Genomic DNA, 13,442 nt, shown 5'->3' on the forward strand with positions numbered 1-13,442 from the left:
GTTTAACAAACAAAAATGGACTTCAAACAAGGGAACAGGGCACCACGGATATGCTTTAACTTGGCCTTGGCGGCCAACACCCTAAGGAAAAAACCCAAGTTCCCGCCAAGGCAGACCGTCTCCGTCGGGAATGAAACGGGAATGAAACGGGAACATTTTATCTGGAAAGAACTTGTCCGCTCCCGAGCTCCAGGCGGAACACGGGCGGGGCTGACACAGACGCAGGAGCTTTTATAGATGTAAAATATTTTATTTGTAAATGGTGATCTTCTAAATCTGTGTCCACAAATTCCAAAACCCATAACACTCTGTATACTTCAAAAAATTCAATTTTTGCCAACATTAGGTACTATTATACAGAACAGAAAACAAAAACCCGGTAGGACAAATACTGGTAGGATGTCAGGATATTGTACAAGAGAAGAAAAATATTCAAGAAACAAATTTCATACAGCTATTTATCAAGAGAAAAATATATACAATTGATTTATTCCGTAAGATAAAAATACATCATGCCATATACATTACAAGTTCCGAACTGCGTCACTGATAGACCGACAGTTCACAGCTCACTTGAATTGTGCACACAGAAACTTCATTTATGCTCAGCCTGTGAAGTGTCCGTACCAGAATCTTAAGTACAAAATAAAAAGCTAACCTGGTTCAAAATGCTGATTAAGTTTCTACAAGCAAACACAAAACAGTGTGTGTGTGTGTTTTTTTTTTTTTATTAAAGAAATGTAAACAAACAGTTCATACAAACACATTTTAAAATTACATCTTCCAAAACCCTATCGGCCCGGGTCCTGCAGCCACGACTGATCAAATCTCTCTCTTTTTTTTTTTTTTCTTTTTTCTCTTTTTTTCCTTTTCAAATGTTTGTGTTAAATAGAAGGCTAGAGAGTTAGACTGGAGCCCTGCTACATGATCTAAGACGTTTACATGATTCTCTGTGGCTTGAAACAAAGTTCTAATCAAAACTACTTTTGCTGAAGAAAAGTTCAGCCTCCATTTGGGTGTATCTTGAAGCAGTTATTATTCACAGTTATCACAAATCGTAAGCACAAAAAAACCTGAAGAAGTAGGGATGCAACAATAGAATATGAAAACATTAGTTTAAATTACCAAAACAGCTATAAAAGGCGGAGTCACAGCCCACACTCCGTTCTATCGGAAGGTGTATAAAACAATTAAGTACTAATAGACCGTAGTTTCCAAAAAACCCCAAATACTCTAGGTTGAAGTTTTGGTTATTACAGAATTATAATGGCATATTTAACAACACAAAGTTGTATTGTAACATCCCCGTGAACATTTTATAAGCACCCGAGCTGCTGCGGAGCCTGGTAGCATTTGGTCAATACTATTTTTATACTGTATTTTTTTTCTTCTCAAAATATTTACATATTTGTACAAAGTAACAGAGTTTGTTAGTTCTGCAGGTAACAGCAGCAGCTTGGCTTTCTTCTAACTTTTATTTAAAAATAGCTTCATTCACTTATTCAATAATAAATACAAAAAGTTTCTCTTATTTTACAGAAATCAAAAACTACAATAAACTGACTCATGGAATCAAGTATTTAAACGTGTTTTAGTGCAAGTTATCGCCCCTTAGCTCCGTCCCTAAGGAAGTCGTTGCAGTACATTCCTTGTTCAGTGGTGTCTACTTTATTTTAAAAAACTTTTAAGTTAGAGGGCCTGCCCCTTTTTCAGATAAGGCCGTGGCCAGCACTTTGGACGTATCTCCCTTTCGCTGGTGATCTCAGTCTTACATTCATAGGAAGCCCCCACCCTGGGGCCCGGCAGCCGCGGCTCTCCGCCCCAGTAGAAGTTTCTCCTCGGTGAGACTCGAGAACGAAACGAAACAGGACAAAACCCACCCGCGGAAAGAAGGAGGAAGGAAAGAGAAAGCAGAAAACAAAAGTGCTGGGCCGTTCCGGGCCGTCCCGGCGGCTCCCGCCCGGGGCCGAGGAGCCGGGACTCCCAGAAGCTCGCTTCAAGAAGTCACACAACAGAAAACAAACATCTCTTTCTGTCTGCAGAAGTCAAACGGTGCGTCGAATCGCTTCTTCGTGGGGACGAGCCGCCCGCCGAACGGCGAGGAATGCGTTCAGTTCATCCACTTCCGGCAGTTCACGGCCCCGCAGTGACACGGAATCTTGTGCTGGTCGTCCTCGAAGTCGAACTTGTAGTCGTAGCACAGCTGCCGCGGCAGAGACACGGCGTGAGGGGGACGAAGGGGCCGCGCCTCGGCCCGCCCGGTCCTCGCGCCGGCAGTGCGGCAGGTGGACGGGAGGCCGGGCCGGGCCGCGGGGGACCCGGGGACCCGGGAACGAGAACCACCCGGGGCCCCGGGAGGCACCGCCCGTAGGCCGAGCCAGCCCGAGGAACGGAAGGCGGGCTGGGGTGAGGCGCGTTCCACGGCTCCACGCGGCCCCCACGCTCCCTCCCCCGTCACCCTCGGGCCGGACGACCCATCCCTGCCAGCGGACCTCGTTTTCCTCCGTCCTCACTTAAAAGGATGTTTACGGAGGGCCTCCTTAGGGTGACCGACCCCGCCGTCAGGTAGGTGGGGGTCCGCACGGCCACCCTGCTCACACAGAACCCCAGGTGGCCCAGCCAGAAGGGAGGACCCACACCCTCCGGGGCCCTCCTGACTCAGCACACCCCGAGTACGGCGCTGCTCGCCGAGACCTCCTGGGACACAGCAAGGGGACACCACGGAACTCACGCAGTAGCCTCCCTGAGCAACCGAGCTACCTAGCGCCTGTCACCGGGGCCTTGAGGGGTCCTTCAAGGAAACCTTCTCCACGGTACACAAAATGAGGCGGGGGCTCAGAGAGGCTGAGCCACCCACTCAAGACTCCTCAGGCGGGAAGGGGAAGGATGGGCCTGGAGCTCACGGGGCCTCCGAGCCAGCTTCTCAGGAACTTCCCCTCATTTACTCATCAAGATACTTTGAGATGCACAACGGGCCTTGGGTAAACTCTTGATTTGAAAGAGGGGATTCCAAAAAGACCAAGAACCTACAAGAACGACCCCAGAGCTCTATTCAAAGGGCCGGGGGTTCCAACAGTGTGAACACACGCAGGCCCCGGAACCCCCGGGAGAGGGCTCCAGAAACCCACGGTGCTCGGCGTTCCCAGGTTGAAACGTGTGGTGATCGCGTTTGTGGGACACGGGCTTCGGGAACATAAACGAGTGGTCTAGACTAGAAATAACCTTAACGGGGGAAAGGCGTCTGTGGGACCAAAGAAACAAATGTCAAGTTCGGCATCCAGCATTTTGAAGAAAAGAAAGAATAACAGAAGAGCCAAGCTGTTTGAAAATCTTGAGAAAAACCTGGAAGCTCGTCTCGATCCAGTGTGTGAATTCAAGCAATCCGGACCCACATGCCGCCCCCAGACTGGCCACCCACAGCCTTACGGTGGCCTCCTGTGAGCCGTAACGTTCCTGGAGGCCACGATCCCATTTCCTCAGACATCAGTTCGATGACAGGTAAAATCTTTAAGGAGAGGGACGTTGCCCGACTGTGACCAAGGGGGTAAGACACGGGAAAACGATGCCAGGCGGGCGATGCGGGGACGTGGAGTTTGGGGAGCACAGCATGAGGGAATCGGGAGGAGCTGGCCTCGAACACTGCAATGCTTCCATGAGGAGGAAGGTGGCGCTCGAATGTCCCTGGGTGAAGTGACAGGGTGGCAGCCTCTGACCTACCACGAGGAGAATTTCTCCAGCAGCAAAGACTTTGGAAAACAACGGGCCAGGCTGACTGTTCAAAGCGGGGAACTCCGTGTGGGGATGAGGACGGAGCAGACATGACCCACACTCTTACCTCCTCTCCCTTCTGGATCCTCCGGTTGGAGCTGATGATAATTTTGTGTCCCCTCTCAAAAGTCACCACTTCTGCCACGCAGTTAGGCGCACACGAATGGTTGATGTATCTGCAAGCCACCGTTTCAGAAAAGGGTTTATTAGGAAACAGCTGGAGGCAGCTTCAAACACTTTCAGTTCTTACGGAAAACTGGTCCCTAATACAGTTCTACCTGCCCATCAATAGAACAGACCAATCAGACAACTTTAGATCAAAATTCTTGCCTGGACTTATCTGCCCTGAATGCTTCATCGCGGAGGCTGTCATGAGCATAGGGGCCCAGGGAGCCCAACCTCCTGGACCAGACTCCTCGCCTCACCTGGCAGGCCCTCCGGTGAGCGTCGCGTCGATCACGTGGTCACTATCCATGCGGAACATGTACACGCCGCGGTTCTGCAAGAGAAAAGTCAGAAACTTCTCCACGTGCACGGTCACAGCAGGGAGACGGAGTCGGGGGGAAGAGAAGCGCGGCCGATCGCACTCACTGTGCGTTCACACAGCCGGTCGGCTGACATTTGTTTACGTGCTGTGAACGTGCGTCAGCGATCGTGAGGCAACACCAGGTTCACTAACCTACAGGTCTATCTACGCAAACAGTACCACCAACTGAGTAAGGGAAGACTGACAGAAAAAAAACAAGGCAAACACAAGGACGTCCAGATGTGCCTTGTGGTCCAGAGTGAACGTAGCAGGACAGATTAGGCCCCGTCTCCAGCTTTTAGCACGGGGACAGGGAAGAGGATGTCACTTACCTGAGACTCGTACAGCTTCTCCTTTCTGTTGGCGACTTCATTTCGAATGATAGTCCCGATGTACTCGATGACCATGGTGTGCTTCTCGATGTCTCTGGCAGCATACAGGCCCAGCCCCTGCAAAAGGCAGAAAAGGAAAAGAAAAGGTATGTACACGTACCTCAGTTACCACTTCAACTTCCTGGACAACAAACGGATCATTTCCTTTCCTACAAAGACCACGTCCTAAGTGCAGTGCTAAAGACTTCGCCTGAACTCAAGCACTCATTTCTAGTGAACACACATACTTCCATATGAAACAATCTTGCCACTTAATGCCACAACTACCTGTCTCAGTCTCGTGTCCTCACACGAAATTCTTTTTTTTTAATGTTTTATTTTTAGTTTTTGAGAGAGAGAGAGAGACAAGAGTGTGAGCGGGGGAAGGGGCAGACAGAGAGAGGGAGACCCAGAATCCGAAGCAGGCTCCAGGCTCCGAGCTGTCAGCACAGAGCCGGAACTCACCAGCGGTGAGATCGTGACCCGGGCCAAAGTTGGACACTTGACCGACTGAGCCACCCAGGCGCCCCGTCACACGAAATTCTTAAGACATATTTACAGACTAGCACCGCTGGCTGCCCACGGTCTGCCCGACGTCTTATCTTGCGTGTAATTCGTGCTGAGATCCCACCAACTAAACACGCGAACGGCTTCTGGAATTCGTTTTCTCCCGTTGCCATTTCCAAAAGGGCACGGCAGGACAGTAAACTTAACAAATCAGAAACAGGACTAACCACAGGGGTTATTAATACTGCAGTCAGGTTTCAGATCTGGCGAGGAGTTCCTGGGAGCCAGGGCAGAAGGGGAAGCAGGAAAAGGAGGAAAGTTGGAAAGACAAAGTTCTTCCAAAAGGGAATCTTCTCCCCTCAAGTTTTGAGTCCTGAGAAATGTACAGGAGTCTGAACTGGCTAAAAACACTGAAACAGGTCTCTCGTTTGGCAGTTCAGAGTGTCTGTGCCAGGGGCCTAATAAATCACATTCCATTATGCACGGTTTTAGGGTTTCAGCATTACAAATTCTGGAAAAATAACACACTAAAAGAAATACAGACAATTTCTATGGACATTTGACATTTTCCTGTCCCGATGTGTCTGCCTTCTCTGCTCAAACTGGCCGGAAGACAGCAGTAACAGAGTAGGGAAAGAGCATGTGCTAACTGGGAGGGTCCCCAGGTGCAGCGACATCCAGCGGCCACAGTGGGGCACACAGTACCAGGCACCTTAGACACTTTGGTGTGTGAATTCTCTTTTGGTGAAAAAAAAAAAAAATTACACAATTTATCTGTTCAATTCCAGGTCTGAGGTGAATGAACCAGAACACAAAAAGTAACATGTATAGAGATCAATATAATTTCATTTGAGAGCGGACAGGGAGGGGCACCTGGGGGGGCTCAGTTAAGCGTCTGACTTCGGCTCGGGTCATGATCCCGTGGTTCCTAAGTTTGAGTCCCGCATCAGGCTCTGTGCTGACAGCTCAGAGCCTGGAGCCTACTGTGGATTCTGTGTGTGTCTCTCTCTCTCAAAAACAAATAAATATTAAATAAACTTAAGGAGAAAAAAAAAAAGGTCAGGGAAATCAATGAAAAAGAACAGAGAATCCCCAGTAGGTCCGTGCATATGTGAAAGCTGAATGCGTGACAGTTGTCAGCAGTATGGTGGTATGATGATCAGAGTAATGTGGGAGGATTACTTACCAAATGGTGCTTCAACTCGTTATTCAACGGAAGAAAATAAAATTGTCTTAAACGTAAAAAACCTCTGAACTACAGATACCTAAGAGCCACATATACAACATAGTCACCAAGACTAGAAGCTACAGAAAAGGATATACATTTGACTATGTGAAAATTACAACCTTTTTTAAACTTTACTTTTATTTTGAGAGACAGAGAGCAAGTGGGGGAGGGCGGGGGAGGGAGGGGGGAGAGAGAGGGAGAGACAGACAGAGAGACAGACAGAGAACCCAAGCAGGCTGCATGCTGTCAACACAGAGCCCGACACAGGGCTCAAACTTATGAACCGTGAGATCACGACCTGAGCTGAAATCAAGAGTCGGACACTCAACTGACTGAGCCACCCAGTTGCCCCTCAAAATTAAAACGTTTCTAAAGAAAAAAGAAACCACATTTTCTAATAGGCAAAGGATGTTTTATAGGGCAATTCCTCTATTAGCACAAGTTCTTAAGGACCGGGAAACGCAGGGGTATGTAATTTATAAAAGAGCAAATCCAAATGGCGAACGTGAAAAGCTGCTTGCTCATTCATCAGCTGGAAACTGCAGCTAAGGAAGGGGTATCAGGCTGGCAGAAATGTAAGAAGACAGTGGCACTACAGGTGGGAAGAGAAGAAGAGAGACCATCTTCCGGGCACTGGAAGAAATGTGCATTTGCAGCCTTTTCAGAAAACCTAAGACGAAAAGTACGTATGCTTTTACACAGTCCTCTCACTTTTGGGAATATTCTCCAAAGAAGTGAATCTATCGATATGTGGGGGTATTCGGTACGAGAGATTGGTGGCACTGCTGTTTTGGGGAAAACCATAAGCAAAGCAAACATTTATCGGCTGTGGGACGGTTGAATTAGTTACAGCTCAAGGGCATCATGGAACCTCACAGCCATTAGAATGAAACACCACTCCCTCAGCCACCCTAGAAGTTCCTCGGAGGACTGGCGCGTCAACGATGCTGCAGAAAGCGTAGCTGAATGACCCCACTGGCACATCTGTGCCCGGATGTTTCTGCACTCTTAGGACAGTACGTGGTGCAGACTCAACACCGGGGTAAGAAATCACTGAAACGACAGTGAGGGGGTAAGACCGACCGTGAGGAATGGTAAGAGTGGGTGGGCTCCTGGGGAACGTTTCAAATGGAAAGGACACACCGCCGGGAGTGGACCACTGGGTTCCCCAGGAATTCGAGGCGCTCTGCTCTTGAGGCAACAGCAGGAAGGAAAGACGGCGTATCTGTAATTTGAAAACCAAGTATCGAATAGAAACATCAAGAGCAGAAAGAGCTCTCAGGCACAAAATTTCAACACAAAAGAAAGATCAGTAGATAAAGTGGAAGTCACAGAACAAGGACAAGGGAACCAAAACCGGAGGGGGCAGGAGGAGGGTTGGTGGAGACAGAAGTCCTCGACTGCCTTTGCTCGCACTGATCACCCGGGGCCCCACCTCGGGCGCCAGACTGTCAGGTCTTGGAGGTCTCAGGTGACGCTGCTAGTCTGGGGTCCCCACTGCGAGATCTTGGATCTCGTGGGTCCAGTACTCGTCTACAGGCTCAAACAGAAAGAAACACAGGAACTCGCGAAAGAATTAATGAAGAAACACTTCCAGACTGAAGGCCATACGTTCCAGGTCAAAAAGGGTCTGGTAAGAAAAACAGCAATAACGTTTTAAAAAAATGACCCAAACCTAACCACGTTTTTTGTAAAATGTCCAAATACCAAGAACAACAACAAGATCCTAAAATCTTCCCGAGAGGAGGAAAAAGGTTCCAACAAAGGAACAAGAACCCCACTGAGTCTACACGGCGCAATACAGGTCAGATTTCTATTTTGAGGAGCTCACGCTGGGTGTGGGTGGGACGGGGTGGCAGGTGACAGCAGGGCGACAGCCAGAGAGTGGACCTGAGGGGGCTCTTCTGGGGGGACAGGCAACGAAAGCGGACGACGCTCTGGACCTGGGCCTACCGCGGCCAAGGCGCACGAGCCGCGCGCACGAGGACGGCGCGCACATGATCGGCTCTAGGGCAACGGGAGCTTCGGGATCCCATCCGGGGACTTCGGGAGGGAGACACCGAGCAGGCAGCTCAGGAAGGATGGGCCAGAGATGTCAACTCACACGCTCGGCCTACAGACGGCTCTCTCTGGAGGGGATGCGACAGCGCACGCGGGGGCTTTCCCGCCAAGAGGCTTCCGAAAGAGAAGTCCCCGACCTGGAGCACCTTTTGAAAACACTCATCTGTATCTCTCCTGAGTACCCAGTAGCTCTGGTGAACTCTCCACGAATCCGTACGTGCAAAGCACAGCACCACCTGCCTCCTGCCTCCCGCGAGCTTTCACGGAGACGCACAGGCGAGGATCCCAGGGGCCCTTCCTTTCGGGGGGCGGGGGCGGGGAGGGCATCGTGCTCCAGGAGACACACGGAGTCCCCCGTGTTACCGACCGACGAGATCCGACGGGGTGGTGGCGATGCGGTCCCACGGCTGCGGGACCCGCGTCCTCCCTCCCGCCCCGACGGCACACTACGCCCTCACCTGGATGCGGGACCGGGCCAGGTACACGTTGGACTTCCACTCGGTCTTCATCTTCCGGTACTGCGAGGACTTAGAGTGCACAAACTGCTTACTGTAGGGCGCGTTCAGCTCGCCGGTGACCGTGCTCTGAAAGGACTTGGAGGTGCTGGTGCTGTTCAGGGTGTGAGGTCTGCACGCAGCGGCACGTCAGCAGGAAGAAATAAAAGGAGAACTGAAGACATCTCCGAATGACGCCAAGCCCGTCGGTTCAAGTTCTTACGAGAACGCACACGGAAAGCCGCCTAGCAGAGCCACACGGCGGGTTCTCTGATGCGGTCGGCACAGACACAGCCAGAGACAGCAGGGTTTGTAAGCAGCAGACAAGTCAAGCACAGAGACCACTAATGCGCCTAGAAACCCTGGGCTGTACTATGTGAAGTTAAAAGAAAATACCTTAACACAAACCTCTTGACATGGGCACTCATTTTAGGTTCCGATCGGGCGCAGCCTGTGGGGTTAACGGCAAGAGGAAGCTCCATGAGAGGGTTGCGGCCGTAGCGGAAGGTGTAGTTTTCACACGCCTCAACCCCAGGCAGCTGAAAAGGAGGAGAACAGACGGAGGGTTCGTTTACTGATCGAGACCGCAGGCCACGGCGAGCTGGCCCAAGGACGGCTCAGCTTGAACTTCTGCGGAAATAACTGGTCGACATACTCCCGGTTCACAAAACGGTCCTCTAGCTGGTGTTAACACAGCAGCCTGCACTTGGATGCGTTTCGTTGTTAACACACACATTTCAGACCTTAGTAAACCCTGGCGAACGCTCCCTGAAGACAAGTATTAACCCACGGAACAACCACACGCCAGCCAACACACGTGCCCGGTTTTTGGATCTGACTATTCCGGCCCACGCGTGGGGAGCGGACTACTTCACAACTTCGTTCTTTCAACTTTTAGATCTTCGTTCGGAGTTTTAAAAGTAAATACAGTTAAACAACATTTTGTAAGGTCTACTTTCTTGATTTCTTCCACGAGTTATCACACTCAATTCCCTGAGAGTGTAGGTGGTACCCTAAGAAATTTACTTGTAAAACAATTTTATGGTAAAAGTCTTTTCTAGAATTTATTACTTGTGAACATACTTCTCTACAGACCTGAAACCCATGTATCGTTTAGAGCCCTTGCTTCTACTGAAGAAAGTGGGCATATAACTCAGCGCCTTTGGGGTGTCCTCTGCTTCTCCAAAAAACCAAAACTGCAACCAAAATAAAACCCACGAACATCGATGATTTTTTCTTATTCAAAATACTGCCTTATAATCATGCAGTTTCCCAAAAGCATTGGGTAGACTCACTGGCAAACGGGCTTATAATCCTAAAAGATTGCAAAGACATGTCAGAGACGGCCTGGTGCTCCTGCAATCCAACTGCCCTCTGGTGACTGGCCCTGGCATGGGGCAGGAACGTGGCCACCAGCACCCCGGTGTCGGGGACTGGACACACCAACATTGTTAAGTGCAGGGAAACGCGAGGAAGCAGAGGGGACGAGGGTCCCCTCCCCCACCCAGCACTGCCTGAATACAAAACAATGCTCCGTCCTTGCCCCTGCCTTGCCCGTGCCCTTGAAGAGACCCTGAAACTTGTGAGCCACCTCGCGGAGTGACCACGAACATTCACTGAGGTTTTCCGATGCGTCGTGGGTGCCTCAAGAGACACGAATAGAGGCGGGAGTGAATGCACAGGCAGAGCACGACCTCAAAGTATCAGGACTGTGACGGCTCGTGTTAAAACGGTCCCCCCCCAAGGAACACCACGCGCAACCAGAAAGGTGATGTGACGCCCCATCTCGCCCGAGATACTCACGGACTCCGCGATCCGCACCACTGCGGACACCGTTAGGCCAAACAGGTCTTCTCCCTTTAAATATGCTGGAAAGAGCTGGAGCACTTCAGACTGTTTTCTCACACACGCCACGGGCTCCAAAATTTTATCCCAAACACCTACATGTGGCCAAAACAAACAAAAACAAAACAGTTTACAACAAACTTGCTCTCCGCTCAACAGAGAGGAAAACGGGATAAAGTCGAAAACCGGAGCAAAATGAAGACTGAGCCTCCAAGATGTCCCAGTTTCCACGTAAGGCCTTGGAGGCAGTGACCCGACGAACCTGGTATTATCCGCTGGTCAGGGGGCAGTTTATGTCAAAGACTTTAGGAAATCTTGGGGGGAAGAATGTGTCACATTTAGGAACTTAAACAGTGGAAGTGGAAAGAAAGTTTAATGTAACAAATTCATGCAAGAAGTTCATTCATCTTCATACTAGGCACATGACTTTAAATTTTTAAATGATTAGTCCAATTAGCAGTGTATAGAAATACATTTCTTTTTTCTCAGATTTAAATTAGAATAGGAAATTGGTATTTCCACTAGAATTATCTTCAGGGCATTTTCATACATTTTTATAAAAATCGCTGGGAAAAAAAAAAGCAATTCCCAGTACTTTCTGCATCAATAAAATGACCGCTTAGGTTTCACGCTATGGTCAAAATTAAGCGTCTAATTACTCGCTGCTAATATGTTTAACGTCTGATGCTACTCATACACGGCAACGTACAGAAGACGCTTTGAATATGGCTCCCGCCCTCTGACCCGGAAGGCCCAGTGCAAACAACAGGCAATCTCCACGTACAAATCACCGGTTTATCAACTGACTGTGTGTTCAAACACATACTCTGATTTTGAGTAGGTCCGGCAAGCGCCGGGAAAGTGGCGCGGCGAGGACAGCAGGTGCAATACCTCAAAGAAGCGAAGATTTGCACGTGTCCGTGAAAACCCCACATCTGTGCTGGGAAGGTCTGAGGCAAGCACGAGACGGCACACGGGAACCCGGGCGCGACCCGTCTCTGCGGGGCACACGAGCGCGACGTTACCTTTAGGGGAGGAGTCGCTCAGGACCAGGTCTTCGTGGCCTTGCTCCACGATTCGGATGACGAACACCGGGCGCCCCTCCTTCTCCTCGATGGAGCACAGGTAGCGGCAGCGCCTGTTGGCGTAGCGGGTGCTCCAGTACAAGCGGCTGGCCTCGTAGCCCACGGGGAAGAGCGCCTTGGGGGAATGGAACGCCTGCATCTGCTGTGGGAGCAGCTGGCCGATCGTGTGGAAGATGAGGCTTCCGACGCGGAACGTGTGGTCCCGCTCTCCGCGCTGCACGATGCTAGCGATCTGTCGCACCTCGTCGCGTTGAACGTAGACCCGTCTGAAGACCGCGAAGTAACTCAGCTCCTGCTCGTGAATTCCCTTTGGTTTGTGCACGGGACACAGCATCGTTTTATCCTTAAAAAACATGCATTGTGCTTTAATGGCGCAAGTGAAGTGGTAAATGTTGGCGCACCGAAATCTGTGGCATCCGCTGGTGGCGCCCATTTTATGGCAGAAGACGCACTTCATCTGCAGGCCCCTCCTCAGCGCCAGCTCCACGTTTATCAAGGCCCCGGCCTGGGTCTCATAGACCTCCGTGGACCACAGCGCACAGTTCAGGTGGACCCACACGTCCAAGTCAAGGTTGAGCAGTCTCGCCGGTCCGTCGGTCAGTCCATCACCCTCTTCGTGGCAAAAGCAACACTTCCGATAGTCTTTGGGCACAGGGTCAGGCTTAAGGGACGTGCCCAGCTTCTTCAGAAACTCGTCGATTTCATCCTCACAAGGGGGTTTGAATGTCCCCTTGGGGATTACGATGTGGATGCTCCATTTCTTCCATTTCATCCCTCTCCACTTTTTATTAATCGGCCTACAATCTTCAAACCCCCCGTGGACAGTTCTCAGCCGAGGCTTTAACTTGACTGTCACCTTAAGCTCGTCTGGCTTGGCCTCTACTTTGGCTGCTTCAAACGCCGGAGGGAAAGTGATGGGGGGTGACGCGGGGGGAGAAGCTTCTTCCTGGAGCTGCGGGAGGCAGTGCACGTCCAAGGTGGAGATGTTGTTACTGTACTGGTGAAACGCTTTGGAAGGCGTCTCTCTTACAGGCGACTGTGGCAACGGAGGGGCGGATTCCTGCGCAGGAAACAAGAGCAGCTCTAGAGCAAGAAGCCTTTCACGGGGCCTGGGCCCGAGGGGCAGGGAAAGGCTCCCTGAGCGAGCGTGAGGGGTTCGCGCACAGCAGAAGCGGCCGCCCAACCCCGAGGGCGTTGATGAGGGCAGGACAGTGCTGGGGGTCCCTCCCCTGGCCTGCTGGACAAAGCCGTTATCTCTGGAGAACATTCTGCTCCTACACCTTCCCGGACACTCCTGTCTACCCAGGAGAGACCCAGAAAATTCCACGCTGAAGAGGGGCTAATTCGTACAATGGAGCAGTGTCTTTTGTTAAACCAAACAAGAACTTGGGAACGTGACCTTCTCTGAGCTTCTCCGCACTCTCTGAACTTCCTGACTGCTAACCTTAGGTTGAACTAATCGGCACAGATGTGAACGAAGGGGCAGCAGTCCCTGCCCTCACATCACACATCACTCTTCTCCACGGCTGCCTGGTTCCGACCCCGCTGCCTAAAGAG

General features: G+C 50.7%; 1 protein-coding gene across 21 annotated transcripts in view; it reads right to left on the bottom strand.

Annotated features, from left to right (window-relative positions):
• Positions 1-229: 229 nt before the first annotated feature.
• Positions 230-13,442, bottom strand: part of KMT2C (lysine methyltransferase 2C) — a 285,080-nt gene continuing 271,867 nt past the window's right edge. For 20 of the 21 annotated variants that reach the window (XM_078437307.2, XM_078437247.2, XM_078437246.2 and 17 more), the window contains 8 exons: positions 11,826-12,945; positions 10,759-10,895; positions 9,352-9,494; positions 8,920-9,088; positions 4,627-4,743; positions 4,194-4,267; positions 3,836-3,944; positions 230-2,203 (listed from right to left, as the gene is read on the bottom strand). In XM_078437307.2, coding sequence (XP_078293433.2) covers positions 2,111-2,203; positions 3,836-3,944; positions 4,194-4,267; positions 4,627-4,743; positions 8,920-9,088; positions 9,352-9,494; positions 10,759-10,895; positions 11,826-12,945 — 1,962 coding nt within the window. In that variant the 3' untranslated portion in view covers positions 230-2,110. The remainder of the gene's footprint in view (positions 2,204-3,835; positions 3,945-4,193; positions 4,268-4,626; positions 4,744-8,919; positions 9,089-9,351; positions 9,495-10,758; positions 10,896-11,825; positions 12,946-13,442) is intronic. The other variant, XM_078437238.2, reaches the window with a different exon arrangement.

Source organism: Panthera onca, chromosome A2 (genome assembly GCF_046562875.1).
Source record: "Panthera onca isolate mPanOnc1 chromosome A2, mPanOnc1 haplotype 2, whole genome shotgun sequence".
NCBI classification, from domain to species: domain Eukaryota; kingdom Metazoa; phylum Chordata; class Mammalia; order Carnivora; family Felidae; genus Panthera; species Panthera onca.